The following is a 14,138-nucleotide window of genomic DNA, read 5'->3' on the forward strand; positions in this document are numbered from 1 at the left end:
ACAGAGGGGCAGACTTCCTTATATGGTTCATAGTTAGGAAGCACCAACTGTGTTTTATTTTGTGTAAGTAATCAAACAAAATGAGCTCGGCAGCTGTCAGGAAGTCCTCGAGAGCGCTTGCGAGTGTGACCAATCACAGCATAGTAGACATGCCTGTATGGCAGGAAGTTGGCAGGAAGCACAAATCAATGGAAATCCAGCTGGAATAGGTGCAGATTCTGCAAAATCTAAAAAAGTTCCCCGTGCGGGTTATTGTGTGTAGCTGCTCTATCGGAGAACTAATAAGAAAGCTATTTCTGCTGTTTCCATAGATTTCTTCCTTCCCCAGCCCAAAACGGTCTGTTTAATTTACCGCCGGCGCTTCTCTAGGTACGCCCACTCCGCTGTGATTGGTCACACACGCGAGCGCTCCAGAGGACTTCCTGACAGCTGCCGAGCTCTTTTTGTTTGACTACTTACACAAAATAAACACAGTTGGAACACTGATAAATCGTTACTTACAGCTTGCTCTTCTGACTCTTCAACATGAAGAGTAACGGTCAAACAGTTTGGTGGATCGTCCGGCTTCGTTGTTCACAAAGCAGTCCGGTGTAGTTAACAGGTGAAGTCTAGGAGTCAGAAACTCCAACCACTTCTTCCTGATGTTCGAACAAACATTTAGGCATTAATCCAGTGAAGCAGGCGGGAGGGCTGGTCCAATGCGTGTCCCCGGGCTGTGTTGACGTCAGTAGAACTCTGTAAAAGCCAGCGTGCGGAGCCATCCAAACCTTCTTTCAGGGCTCACTTCCAAATAATTGTCTGACGCTTTGGCATGGTTTAACACCAGAATACAACTTTTTAACTACATTTATAGGTCAGAAAAGTGGGTCCCCTTTACTTGACTTTTAAGAGGTTTTCAAGAAAAAGGGTATAAAAGATTAGCCTTTTTAGAAAATAAATGTAAAAATGGCCCCCCACAGACCATTTGTATTTTTATTTAGTATGCGGGCCCCCTGTATGACACCTTTTTCCATATAGATAGCACTATTGGAAACAATTTTGAACTGCCACTTAAGCCATATAACCAAGTCAGTAAATCTTCCAGAGCAGCCATGTTTTCCTCAATTCCTCCTGCTTTCTTCCCTCAGTGCGACATGCAGAAACTGACAGTAGACGAGCTGAAGAGGCTTCTCTACGACACCTTCCGGGACCACCTCACCATGAAGGACATCGAGAACATCATCATGACTGAGGAGAGCCACCTGAACAGTCCCGAGTCCCACGTGAACATTGACAGTAGGTTCTGTCCCCCGACCCCTTCAAAGTCTCTTTAGGGCCAACGTTGACCATGTTTGTGTGCATCTTTCCACAGCCAGCCCAACACAACAGGAGAAACACACGTGCGTGCGTAAAAGTTTGATCTGTGCCTTCGCCATTGCGTTCATCATCAGCGTCATGCTCATTGCCGCCAATCAAATGCTAAGACGAGGGATGAAGTGAATGTTCATATCACTTAGCGATAAACCAAATATTGTTTGTTTTTCAACATTTCACCAGCTTCTATAGAATCCGTATGTCAGCAGGAGTCACATGACCGAGCAGCGAGACGCTTCAAGGGCTGATCACAATTCGAAAACCGTCGCAATTCACTGCAATACAAATCTTTTCATGTTGTATGACATAACCGCATTTCTTGGATCTAAGACAGCTAAGATTTATTGTCTAAAATATACATTTTTAATAATAACGACGATACAAGGAAATTTAATGAAATCTGTAGAGAAATATCACACAATGGTTACCTTTTTTTCCCCACAAAATGTTGCCTCCCCCTCCAAGTTTAATAATGGTTTATCCTTATGTGAGACAAAACACATCTTTTCCTTTTCAGTGCATTCTCAACAGAGAAAAGCGGCTAGCACGAGCTAGCAATGCACATAACGGGAAGCACCTATTCTGCCTACAAAAACTAAAAAAAAAAAATCATATTTACATAACGTGACCTATGTATTAACCAAGCTGCAGCGGCATTGTTATTGCAGGTCCTAACACCGAAGAACTACTTTCTTGGCATAGTGACACAGCGCCGAGCTAGCTCCCAACGTCTCGTAACGTAAGCTACTGGAGTTGTTGCGTCGGCAGTCAATTGGAATTGAATTTACCAGCTTTCAACCGTTGAGCATGAGTCTTGTGCGGGAAGATACAGCCATCCCATCACTCAGCATCTCAGTGAGGCAGCGTAAGTGACTGTTTTATTTTGTCCATGAAACGTTTAGCACTAGTACTAACTTGCTATGAGAATGGCTTAGTGCAGGGGTCTCAAACACGCGGCCCGCGGGCCAAATGTGGCCCGCAGGACACTAGTTTGAGGCCCCCGCCTTGATATGAAAGTTTAATGTTAGTGCGGCCCGCACAAGTTTGATATGGATGCTGTATGGTATCATGTACCCAGAAAAAATTATTACGTTTGATTAATGTTCATGTTAAAGGTTAAATAACTGTTAATAGTTACCCTCCCTATCCGTGTGGAAGTGGTAAGTTTTTGGCTATTTAAGTTTAAAGGAAATAACTTGAAGGCTACCGTTTAGGTCGCTAGCTCTCTAGTTTCTCTGTCTCAAGACCCTGCAGTTGCGCAATATGTTGTAAATAAAAAGAGTATAAATGTGACTATAGTCATGTTTTGTCATGTCTACAGGGCTCTAATAATGCTTTGTTCATTTTAATCTGAAAAAAATAATTTGTCTACCCACCAACTATATGTGGTTTCTTAAGTTTTTATTATTTGCCGTTTTATTATTATTATTATTATATTTATTTATTACTGATTGGTTTTCTTTAATCTTGATTTATTTATTTTTCATCTTATTTTGTGCAGAAAAATAAAAATTAAGATATTTGAGAACAGTGGAATGTTTTATCAGAGCTTTTATTGTAGAAAATCGGAACCAAAGCACTGAAAAAGTTTGTATATTTTTCTGTTTTTAATAAATGCAGGTTTTTTGTTTTTGTTTTTTTTTTGGAAAACCTGATGCAGCCCAGCCTTGCCCAGACCCTAGCTCCAGTGGCCCCCAGGTCAATTGGTGGATTAGTGTTTCACTGGAGCTGGGTCTGCCTAGCACCCAGCAACAATGCACTGTATATAAAATTGCAGTTTTTTTCAATATTAACAGCATCCAGCAAAGAGAAAAACGTGTGTTCATGTCTCACATAAGGATTGTGGGTGATGGTGTGAATGATGGGTAGGATGATGTTATAATTATCCGCGATACGACTCAAGGTAGTGACCACCTACTTGTCAAATAGTGAGCCCGCATTTTGCTCAGCTGCTTTTATCTCCCCCTTAGCGAATCAGCAGTTGTACGTGATTGTCATGGTAAACAATGCAATACAATAGTCAAAAAGACACCATATGTTTCCGGGAGCTAGAAATGAATGAATTCTTCCTGGAAAATCCTTTCGATGAATATAAGACGGTAATTAAATAAACCGAGACATATGTATGTTTTGATGTTCTATTCAGTACCATTTTTCTTTAAGTATGCCCACGCCCTGCCACAGAGAAGAAGCATATTTCCTGTGAATAGACTCAATAACGGCCAAACACCGACTAAACTATAGTAAATGTACACTTGCATGTACATCCCAACTTGTAAGTAAATGTGTGTGTGTGTGTGTGTGTGTGTGTGTGTGTGTGTGTGTGTGTGACTTAATAAGAGTCTGGATGCTGATGTCTGCATTTAAAAAATATATCAAAATAATAATTATGCAACTTAACAAGTGACCACTGCAAAAAGAAAACTTGACATTTTCCTGTAAAGGTTATTTTGAATTCATATAACTTTAATTGCAGTGACGCTGTGAACAATAATTTCACATATCATTCCAAAAATATATTATTATTATTTCAAGGTGGTTATATTTTCTTACTTGACAAGGTGACACATTCACTTCAAGGCAGATTATTTTGTAAAAAAAAAAATATATATATATATTTAAAAATGTATAGGTCATATCAGGTTGCTGATGTATAATTTCCAGGCATTTCTGTGTATATATATATATGTATAAAAAAAATCATGCACTTATATTCTTACTTTCTTTAACAAATATTATATTTTTTCCTTATTATTTTCAATCACTGGAAGAAGTATCACTCTTGCAATAAAACTGTAGCTGTTTTATGTATGGCATCCCATGACCTCCACATGTAAACATATCACGGATGTACCGTAATATAATAGTGATTGTACCAAAGTATTGTCTTCATTTGCGTGTAATAATTGTCTGAAATTGTAAAGAAAACAATAGGATGCTATCCGGTGCCTTTTGCATTAATGGTGGTTAAAAAAATAAAAAAAACTTTTAGAGAAAAAAAAAATGTAGTTAAATGCTGGATATCTGTTTGAAAAAGATGATCAATGTATGATTATGTACATGCATTAAAAGTGTTGTCCCATCATGCATCCACTCTACACTATAATGTCAGTGGTGTCTGAATGCATGACAGCCAATAAAAACAGACAATAAAAATGCACTGTTTCATCATGTGATGTCATTCCGACTCCATTTTACCCCACAGGAAATCACCGATGTACATATATGGTTATAGAAGTGTAAAAAGAAGTTAACCCCCTGTATTGTAAGACCATGTGATGGATGTGCCACATGGGGCTTATGAGGTGAGTCTTTTCACTTAAGCATCTCATTCATTCGTTTTTTTTTTTTTTTTGCCTTATTGTACTGAGCAACCAGGAGAGTTGATGAAATTCACTTTTTGGTTTTACGGTTGTCATCACATTTGCCCTCGTTGCTGTTCTTCACAGAAGAAGTCTAGTAGAATTGGTCCTGTAGATGCTCAGGAGGGACGTTGGCATGTGCCTGTGAGGTGAGTCTCTTCACGTAAACACTACACACTTTCCATTCTTTCATCATCATTATTCTCACATAGGGCGGCACGGCGGTCTAGTGGTTAGCGTGCAGACCTCACAGCTAAGAGACCAGGGTTCAATTCCACCATCCTCGGCCATCTCTGTGTGGAGTTTGCATGTTCTCCCCATGCATGCGCGGGTTTTCTCCGGGTACTCGGGTTTCCTCCCACATTCCAAAAACATGCTAGGTTAATTGGCGACTCCAAATTGTCCATAGGTATGAATGTGAGTGTGAATGGTTGTTTGTCTATATGTACCCTGTGATTGGCTGGCGACCAGTCCAGGGTGTACCCCGCCTCTCGCCCGAAGACAGCTGGGATAGGCTCCAGCACCCCCCGCGACCCTCGTGAGAAAAAAGCGGTAGAAAATGAATGAATGAATGCATGCATGAACTCATAAAAAAAACAAAGCATTTTATTGCAAATGGTAACACAAAGAAAAGTGGGATGTTTTTTTTCAACCCCATTCCGTGTTGACGGTGACGTTCCAGCCGCCAGGGGGGGGAGGCACCAGCGAAAGTGGGAGATCAGGAATGGAGAAGAGCTGCGGAGGTACGTCACCGTGTGTTTCCTGGGGGTCTTCCATATCGGTGGCATCCCTGCACACACCAATGATTGAATAGTCAATAGTCACGTTACAATCAGACAAGCATGAAGTGTTCCGCACCTACCCTTTGCTGGTGAGGCCACTTTGCCTCTTTTCCCTCCTCGAGAGCCAATCCTCTGCAGTGGGCTCAGGCATCACGGGGTCCTCTAAGCCCTCCCTGTGCCGTCGTTCATCTATAAAAGAATCCAAAGTATTCTCTCAACATGACTTATTTACACTCGTCTAGACAGGCAGCACTTGTATTTGTCTAACATCAATTTATTTGACAAGCAGGCGTTGTCCCGAGGTCCCCTCATATTTTTCTAATAATATAACAAGCCACAATCTGCCTCCTTTTATGATAAAAATATATCAACAATGTGCTTTGTCAGCTTTACTGTTTTCTTGGTACTTTTATGGTAGCGTGGACAATCATCATATATCACTGCTGCGCCTGCACTCGGTGTCAGAGTTTGCTCTGGAAACAAAGTACAAATATGATTGTTCAGAAATAATCCTATTAAAAGTAATGTTTAATTATTGCTATTTATTAAAACAAAATTTTAAATGGCTGATTTAGAAGTTAATGTAATATTTGTTGCCCCTGCTTTAAGTTTTTTTTAAATATGGTAATGGTTTAATTTCATTTGAACATGCATCAGATTACAATTGAGTGCATCCCATAATCAGTTCCCAGTTCCACATGTCCAAAAGGAGTAGGAAGAAGCAAAGCTTATTAAATCCTACCCCTCCATCTGGTACTTTTACAATCAGTAACTGTTAATTTGTTCACTTCCTGCTTTCCATAATACAGTTTAAGGTTTTTTTAATAATGCACCTTCGTACCGAATTTACACCGATATATGTGGTGTAAACAAAGAAAAATAACGGCATAAAAGTGACTATAAGGGTGCTATTTCATGTTTACAAGGCTCTAATAATCATAATCGTTTTTAGAAGGACATTAACAGGTTTTCTACGCTCTAAGTATGAAAATATTACATTTATTACATGTCCAAAAGGAGTAGGAAGAAGCAAAGCTTATTAAATCCTACCCCTCCATCTGGTACTTTTACAATCAGTAACTGTTACATTTGTTCACTTCCTGCTTTCCATAATACAGTTTTTTTTAAATATAGATACAAAAAAATAACAAAAAAATAGATACAATTATGATACAAAAACTTAAACAATTCACTAAATCTAGTATTTTACAGTCAAAATACAGTCCTAAGTCTACCTACAGGAGATCATGGAATTAGAAATGAACTGTTTGTGGGGTCAAGCAGGCAGCATCATTTTTTTTAACTACACAAGCAATATTTAAAGTATTACTAACATTCACACAAGTGCAACACTAAGTTCTACAGCATTTTAAACTTTTATGTAATCCTAGGACCTTTTGAGAACTTCCAATGCCGGGTATTTGATCATTGTAGCATGTCAAAATTGTTTCTTTACCACCAAATCTGCAGTCAATGGCCTCCAGGTTTTAGTAGCTTTTATCATTACACAGAATACTCTTATTCTTGTGACGAATAGTGCAATATGACAAGCCATCCTGGCGTGTCTGTGAATGTTTATTGCGTGACAAATTTGCAAAACCAAGAAAATGGCGCCATCACGTGGTCACAAATTACCTTGCACTTTCCTTTCTAAATTCATCAGCTCCATTTCAGTCATATGAGAAAACCTGCAAGATGGCCCAAAATCACAAACCCCTAAAAACAAAAAGCACAACATGTATAAACAAAAATGCTGTCATGATTTCTATTAGCTCAATTTATAATGGTTGCTACCTCTTTGGAGAAACTTCCTGCAGGGTTTCTTTGCTTGTTCATCCTTTAAAATATCAGAAAAGCCTATCCAAAAAAAGAAAACCAACAAGATGTATACATAGAAATTATAATTCCAGTATATAAGTAAATACGGTAGTTGAATCTCACCTCTAAAATGATCAAACCATCCCTTTTTAGCCCTCTGGTGCTGAACACCGTTGAGATGCTTCTTCCGGTTGTGCATGTTGTCCTGGAAGGAGCGGTCACAGTAGTCGCAGTAGTATCTTTTACCCATGGCGCAGCTTGCTGGATGAGTATAAATAACAGCAATATTTTTAAACCCCCCTGAAATACATACTAAAATATTACTATTATTGTATTGTTAAAGTCCTACATGCAAAAAGAAAATGGATTGTTAACAGGAAACAATACACAAATGTCAGATGAAGTCTGTACATTATAACCAGAGAACAAATAACAAAGCTAGTTTTCTAGCTGTTTGTACATTTAGCATGCACCGTCACAACACGACATTCTTTCTATGTTTAGTACAATTACTAGACCATATATGACTCAAAAATAGTGAACCAAAATGTTACATACCTCACACAAGCCTCACTACAATTAATAAAGGTGTTTTAAACACAACCAACTGCGGTGTGTACAAACAACGGAAGCCGTGTAGGTCGAGGAAAGCGGAAATGATTCCTGCACATGCGCACCGTCTGACTTAAAGCGTCACAATATGGCGTTCTTTCTTTTTGCGGATATTAAGCATAATTCAAACGACAGAAATGACAAAACATGTAATTGAATACTACTTATACCGGAAAAGCCGTATCAAATCAATCACCGTGTGACTTTAAAAACGAAAAGGGGCGTCTGCTTTTTATAAGGAAGCGGAAGTTAGTCAATGCACATGCGCACAGACTTGACTGAAGCCGTCTCAAACATGGCGCTGACAAAAACCGTGTACAATCTTCTCTTCAGGAGAACGTCCACCTTCGCCGTAACCATCATGGTTGGAGCTGTCTTCTTTGAGCGGATATTCGATCAAGGCGGAGACGCTATATTTGAGCAAATGAATCGTGGGGTAAGTCAACTTATTGGCGCTGAAACAATCTGACCTTGCAGGTAGAGGGCGAAACGATGCTAACGTAGCTAAGCTACCTTGTCCGCAATTGCCACCTATGGGTAACGTTTTTATTCGCACATGTTGCGGTGTGAGACACACATCTAATGGATGACAACATGTTTCTTTTTTACCAGAAACTATGGAAACACATCAAGCACAACTACGAGAACAAAGACGAGTAAACAAGGGGACGCAGGCCGGGGTGTCACTCGTCCACTTTGCATCCACCCTGGACTTGGATCCGAACAACAACATCCAACAACCATGTACTGACTATGCTCCAAGTAGGCCTAAAATCTTGACCATACTACCCTCAAGATGGAGCAATGGACGCTTGTCACATCATGATCCATATTCCTGTTAATTCCTTTGTCAACCTCGCATGTTGTAAATTGTTAAATTAAACGTGTTAATGTCGTACGAATTTGACTTTAGTATATTAACTTTTAACAGCAAAAAACACAAGCAGGAAGTTTGAATGACAAGTTAGTATATCGCCATGTTTTACCTTCCTTGCCAGCCCTGGGGGCACTACGAGTTCTATATAGTCAACATTTATTTTATTTCTCCGAAAATGGGCCTTTTTTTCTGCAAAAAAAACCCAACTAATTTCGCTCATCTTATGTCAATAAATTATAAATGCGAACGAGTGGACCGTTATAGCCTATGATAATAGCCTAGATATACATGAATATGTATGCTGAACCGACGACCTCAGAAAAAGCGTCAAATTCTAGAGTAAATTTTTATTCATCGTGCAGTCAATTAACGTATTATCGTGATGTCTTTGTGTGTCACGTATTTCAGGCTACTTTAAGGAGCAAAGATAAGTATGACCCACAGCTTGTTCTTTATTGGCCCTTGTTACATAGTAGAAATTAAATAAAATACCAATATGAAATGTTATTACGGTTTTAAAAAATTTAATAAATAGTGGTAATTTATGGAGTCTCAAATGTAAGGACTTCAGTTTCCATGCAAAGAGAGTCAATAAATGGCATCCTTTAACCAACCCCACAGTCTAGTAAGCCACATGTTGACCCCCAAGTCAGCCAAGAACTGTATTTCAGGCGTGAGCATTCTCTCACAGACGGTCCTCAACTTGGCATCAATATCGTTCCTCATGTTGTACCCCAGGATGGATTTTCCTCCGACGGGCTGCCAGGGTAAAAAACGCCTATCATGAATCATCTGGGCTTCCACTGCTTCTCCACCTTCAATACAGATGGCTTTCATCTCAGCGTTCCTCCTCCTGAGCTCCACGACTTGCTGTTTCATTTTCTCCCTCCCGTACGCTTCCACCTTGGTCCAGAAGGTGGTGTTGAAGTGCTGGTAGAGTTTCCAGTCGGCACCGTTCCACCGCAAAGCCCTCGCCCTCAATTCTGGCGTCAAGCGGGTGACGGATGACTTCTTGCGAACGTTTTGTTCCAAGTATAGAATGTCCTCCGTCGTCCAGCAGAGTGTCTCTTTGAGAAGGATAAGGGACTCCTCAAAGTGTTCTGCAATGAGAACCAGATGAAACCTTGTGGACAAATCCAAAATGGACTCCATCACTTTTTCATCATCAGGGTCCAGGTTGTTATCCAAACCGAAGTCGAAAAAGAGCAAGTTCCTCAAGTAGAATGAGTTGTAGGCACCCATGCTGTAGTATTCCCAAGGACTCTTGAGGAAAGCCGCCATTTTATTCTCTGCGCTGATGCTCCATGTGAAGGGAATCACTCTGTGGTAGTAGTGGAAGGATGACTCAAAGAGGTTGGCTGGATTGCGTAAGATGGTGACGTAGATAGCATCAGGAGGTAACAGCTTGGCCACCTCTTGGTGTTGGAAGCGCATGTGGTTGCACAGGATGTTGAAGCACTCACCGGGCTGGTAGTCCTTCACCTGGGAGCGCCGGAAGGGTGACGGGTAGAAGAAGTCATTGCGTCCGTCGGGGAAGGCGAACTTGAGTTGGTGCTTTTGCCCGAAGCGGAAAATGATGTTGAGGAGCGTGCTGCTGGCCGTTTTGTGCGTCTTCATGAACATGATGTTCCCCACGGGGGAGCACTGGCCTGTTTGGATGCTTCTAGAAGGTCTTGTCAGGTTTTTACTGAGCATGTTGAGGGCACAGGTGTCTTCTTGGAGGCTATCTTGGCTTGGCACTTTCATGTAGTATAGCGCCAGCATGATGTTGACCAATAGGAACCAAAGGATCACAGCTGTGCACTTGGGTTTTCTTGTGACCGCCAACATTCTGAAAACACACAAACATCATTAATAATTATTAATAATAATTTCCCAACAAGCGTTCACAGCCACGCAAATTTACAGATTTAGGTCAAATATTAGTCATTGATAACACAACTGAACACAAAATGTATTTTTTAAATGAAAGTTTTTCTTATTAAAAAGGAAACAAAATCATCAGTTTTTTGCCCCGCCCCATTAAAACATAACTGGGATTAATTGAGATCTACGTATCAGGAAAATGTTATAAAGCCATTTGGGACTCCAGCAAACCACAGTGAGAGCCATCATCCACAAATGCCGAAAACATGGAACAGTGGTGAACCATCCAAGGAGTGGCCGGTCAATCAAAATGACCCCAAGAGTGCAGCGACGACTCATCCAAGACGACCAAGAACCCACAACATGATCCAAAAAAACTGCAGGCAGGCCTCACCTTCCTCAGGCAAGACACTGGGCAAAGACCAAAACCACTGCTGAACAAAAACATTAAGGCTTGTTTCAATTTTGCAAGAAAACATCTTGACTGGGTCGCGAGGGGTGCTGGAGCCTATCCCAGCTGTCTTCGGGCGAGAGGCGGGGTACACCCTGGACTGGTGGCCAGCCAATCACAGGGCACATATAGACAAACAACCATTCACACTCACATTCATACCTATGGACAATTTGGAGTCGCCAATTAACCTAGCATGTTTTTGGAATGTGGGAGAAAACCCACGCATGCACGGGGAGAACATGCGAACTCCACACAGAGATGGCTGAGGGAGGAATTGAACCCTGGTCTTCTAGCTGTGAGGTCTGCGTGCTAACCACTCGACCGCCGTGCCACCCGTAAAAGTAACACATTTCAGAAAAAGAACATAGCACCAGTAAAATATGGTGGTGGTAGTGTGATGGAGTGGAGCTGTTTTGCTGCTTCAGAACCTGGAAGACTGATAAATGAAACCAGGAAAAAAAAAACAGGCTTTCTACCAAAAAATCCCAAAAGGAGAATTTCCAACCATCTGTTGGTGACCTCAAGCTCAAACCAACTTGGGTTCTGCAGCAGGACAACGATCCACAACACACCAGCAAGTCCACCTCTGATTGGCTAAAGAACAACAGAATAAAGACTTTGGAGTTTGGACTGTGGCATGACCTTAAAATGGCACTTCCTGCTAGAAATCTGTAATCTGAAATACTGTATTTGTATATAACTCTATAAAACTATAAAACTGTTGATTTTTGTTCATACTTGGGTTGTTTATATTGTTTATTTTTTATATATATTGTGTATTTTTGTACTGCTTAACTGATTCTGTACTCTTGCTGCTGTGCAATGCAATTTTCCCCACTGAGGGACGAATAAAGGCATATCTTATCTTATCTTAAATCCCGGCAATGTGACTGAATGACAACAATTCTGCAAAGATGAGTGGGACAAAATTCCTCACCAACGCCGGAAGAGACTCATGCTTGATTACAGTTGTTGCTGAGGGTGGGAAAAAAAAAGTTTCATTTAATAAAAATTCATTTTGTGTTTATTAGCGTTGTCATTGACGACTGATTTGACTTCCTACAGGAGAGCAGGGGACAGCTCCGTGAGGAATGATATGTGAAATAGTGTGGATGACGGCGTTCCGGAATGACGATAAAGCGACAAGTGATGCTAAGGTAAGACGTTTTCATCACAGCTCAGGTTGTTTGCCACGTGCTTTCAGGAATGGCCCTCCAGTGTTGTGCAAGTTGAAGGTTCAGTTCCCACAGTATGGTTTTATTATCACCATTTCATTTTTGAACTGTTTTTAGGTGAAAAATGAGAATGAAATGAAATGAAAACTGTTCACTGTTTACAATGATCGATTCCCTAAGTTAATTATCACTTTTAGCTTATGTGCCAAACAAACAAAAGCCTAAAGCCTAAAAGTCAGGAGAGATGCAACAGATGAAGAAAACTGCTGAGCCCACTTCACCCTCATGTTTACCCTTAAACATATTTATATTTTTAACCTGACTTAAAAAAACAAAACAAAACATAAGGGATGGAAATGGAGTCACCTTTCACACATTATAAGTCAATGACAAAGGAATGAAAACCTAACAATGAATTCAAGTCTTATCCTTCCTTAACGTCCACACAGTCACAGAGTCGACATCATCATGAGAGGAAACATCAACGTCAACAAAAGCGTGTATTTACCTGCAGAGGACGGTTGTCATGGTATCAGGTGGAGGGTTGCCGGAATGAAAACAAATGATCTTACTTTGCTCTCTGCCTTCAAAGATGCCCCAGACAAGGATTCCCACTCATTGGCTGTTCCACACTCCTCCCATATTACACTATATCAGCCTTACCATTACCTTACTGTACTTAGCCACGCCTGACATACAGTATATTACACATAAGATGTACAATACTATATTATATACTTATTACACAGAACATAGGCCGTGGGAGTATATTTTCCATCTAACAACTGTTCCGTTGCTACCAACTGTTCTGTTGATTATCACGTTTGAAGGCTTTAAACATCAGGCTAAACATGCTTTCTAGATCTTCCACATTCTGCACCTTTCTGCAGTGCTTCCATAGACATCCTGCTTCCCATCCAAACTGTTTAATTTACTCCTGTTTAATTTACATCCTCCTTGAGATGCGCCTACTCCACTGTGATTGGTCACACTCCCAAGCGTTCCCGAGGACTCCTCACCCCACTATGAGACTTGTCCAGGCTGCACGGCGGACAAGTGGTTAGTACGCAGACCTCACAGCTAGGAGACCAGGGTTCAATTCCACTCTCGGCTATCTCTGTGTGGAGTTTGCATGTTCTCCCCGTGCATGCGTGGTTTTTCTCCGGGTACTCCGGTTTCCTCCCACATTCCAAAAACATGCTAGGTTAATTGGCCACTCCAAATTGTCCATAGGTATGAATGTGAGTGTGAATGGTTGTTTGTCTATATGTGCCCTGTGATTGGCTGGCCACCAGTCCAAGGTGTACCCCGCCTCTCGCCCGAAGACAGCTGGGATAGGCTCCAGCACCCACGCGACCCACGTGAGGATAAGCGGTAGAAAATGAATGCTCTTGTCCAACGTGATTCTCCAGCAGGACAGTATGTCTTCTGTCGTCTATGCTGAAGCCATGCACATTATGACACTCCCCCTTGTGGCAAAATAGTGCATTACATTAGTAATAGCACTAGTCATTTGTGCGCAGGTTTTTGGATAGCAGTACATATTTCATATTTTATTTCTTTAACATTAACTGTTAACTTACATTCAAATCCGAAATGTGCGGGGCTGGCTTTTCTTATCCACCTGGGGTAGGCTCCAGCAAACTTGTGACATAGAAAATGGATGGCTGGACAAAATCTACTGCTTGTGTCATGCCTCCTTTCACACAATGTATTGCTCCTTTACAGTCAAAACAACAAATTACTGTTTTTTTTTCGTGTGAGGTCACGATGTACCGGAGGCCAAGGTGACACCATGTCAACCTTCAATGAGTGTGTGTGTGTGTGTGTGTGTGTGAT

At 40.9% G+C, this 14,138-nt stretch overlaps 4 protein-coding genes across 8 annotated transcripts in view; 2 read left to right on the top strand and 2 right to left on the bottom strand.

Annotated features, from left to right (window-relative positions):
* The window catches only part of cabp7b (calcium binding protein 7b), a 44,307-nt gene extending 42,129 nt beyond the window's left edge, over positions 1–2,178 (top strand). For all 5 annotated transcript variants that reach the window (XM_078794137.1, XM_058064578.2, XM_078794138.1 and 2 more), the window contains 2 exons: positions 1,128–1,275; positions 1,352–2,178. In XM_078794137.1, coding sequence (XP_078650263.1) covers positions 1,128–1,275; positions 1,352–1,479 — 276 coding nt within the window. In that variant the 3' untranslated portion in view covers positions 1,480–2,178. The remainder of the gene's footprint in view (positions 1–1,127; positions 1,276–1,351) is intronic.
* Positions 2,179–5,300: 3,122 nt separating this feature from the next.
* zmat5 (zinc finger, matrin-type 5) lies at positions 5,301–8,024 on the bottom strand. Its single transcript, XM_058064780.2, has 6 exons — positions 7,874–8,024; positions 7,439–7,576; positions 7,292–7,354; positions 7,133–7,213; positions 5,578–5,686; positions 5,301–5,505 (listed from the first exon to the last, which is right to left on the bottom strand). The coding sequence occupies exons 2-6, from the start codon at positions 7,563–7,565 to the stop codon at positions 5,364–5,366; spliced, it is 522 nt and encodes a 173-aa protein (XP_057920763.2). The 5' UTR covers positions 7,566–7,576; positions 7,874–8,024; the 3' UTR covers positions 5,301–5,363.
* Positions 8,025–8,180: 156 nt separating this feature from the next.
* uqcr10 (ubiquinol-cytochrome c reductase, complex III subunit X) lies at positions 8,181–8,825 on the top strand. Its single transcript, XM_058064782.2, has 2 exons — positions 8,181–8,363; positions 8,540–8,825. Exons 1-2 carry the CDS (start codon positions 8,184–8,186, stop codon positions 8,585–8,587), a joined length of 228 nt encoding a protein of 75 aa, XP_057920765.2. The 5' UTR covers positions 8,181–8,183; the 3' UTR covers positions 8,588–8,825.
* A 395-nt stretch (positions 8,826–9,220) lies between these two features.
* Positions 9,221–14,073, bottom strand: gal3st1b (galactose-3-O-sulfotransferase 1b). The gene is made up of 2 exons (XM_058064779.2): positions 12,808–14,073; positions 9,221–10,635 (listed from the first exon to the last, which is right to left on the bottom strand). Exons 1-2 carry the CDS (start codon positions 12,825–12,827, stop codon positions 9,393–9,395), a joined length of 1,263 nt encoding a protein of 420 aa, XP_057920762.2. The 5' UTR covers positions 12,828–14,073; the 3' UTR covers positions 9,221–9,392.
* Positions 14,074–14,138: the final 65 nt, after the last annotated feature.

Source organism: Doryrhamphus excisus, linkage group LG10 (assembly GCF_037039965.1).
Source record: "Doryrhamphus excisus strain RoL-2023G ecotype Guam linkage group LG10, RoL_Dexc_Guam_v1.1, whole genome shotgun sequence".
Classification (NCBI taxonomy): Eukaryota; Metazoa; Chordata; class Actinopteri; order Syngnathiformes; family Syngnathidae; genus Doryrhamphus; species Doryrhamphus excisus.

What these genes read in the sequence shown, in the direction of transcription:
- zmat5 (XM_058064780.2), bottom strand. Translation starts at nt 7,565, where the DNA reads ATGGGTAAAAGATACTACTGCGACTACTGTGACCGCTCCTTCCAGGAC. An exon ending in ATGGTTTGATCATTTTAGAG is followed by an intron (nt 7,355 to 7,438) that starts GTGAGATTCAAC and finishes TTTTTTGGATAG; the next exon opens with GCTTTTCTGATATTTTAAAG. An exon ending in CAGGAAGTTTCTCCAAAGAG is followed by an intron (nt 7,214 to 7,291) that starts GTAGCAACCATT and finishes TTTTGTTTTTAG; the next exon opens with GGGTTTGTGATTTTGGGCCA.
- uqcr10 (XM_058064782.2), top strand. Translation starts at nt 8,184, where the DNA reads ATGCACATGCGCACAGACTTGACTGAAGCCGTCTCAAACATGGCGCTG. An exon ending in TTGAGCAAATGAATCGTGGG is followed by an intron (nt 8,364 to 8,539) that starts GTAAGTCAACTT and finishes CTTTTTTACCAG; the next exon opens with AAACTATGGAAACACATCAA.
- gal3st1b (XM_058064779.2), bottom strand. Translation starts at nt 12,827, where the DNA reads ATGACAACCGTCCTCTGCAG. An exon ending in ATGACAACCGTCCTCTGCAG is followed by an intron (nt 10,636 to 12,807) that starts GTAAATACACGC and finishes GTGTGTTTTCAG; the next exon opens with AATGTTGGCGGTCACAAGAA.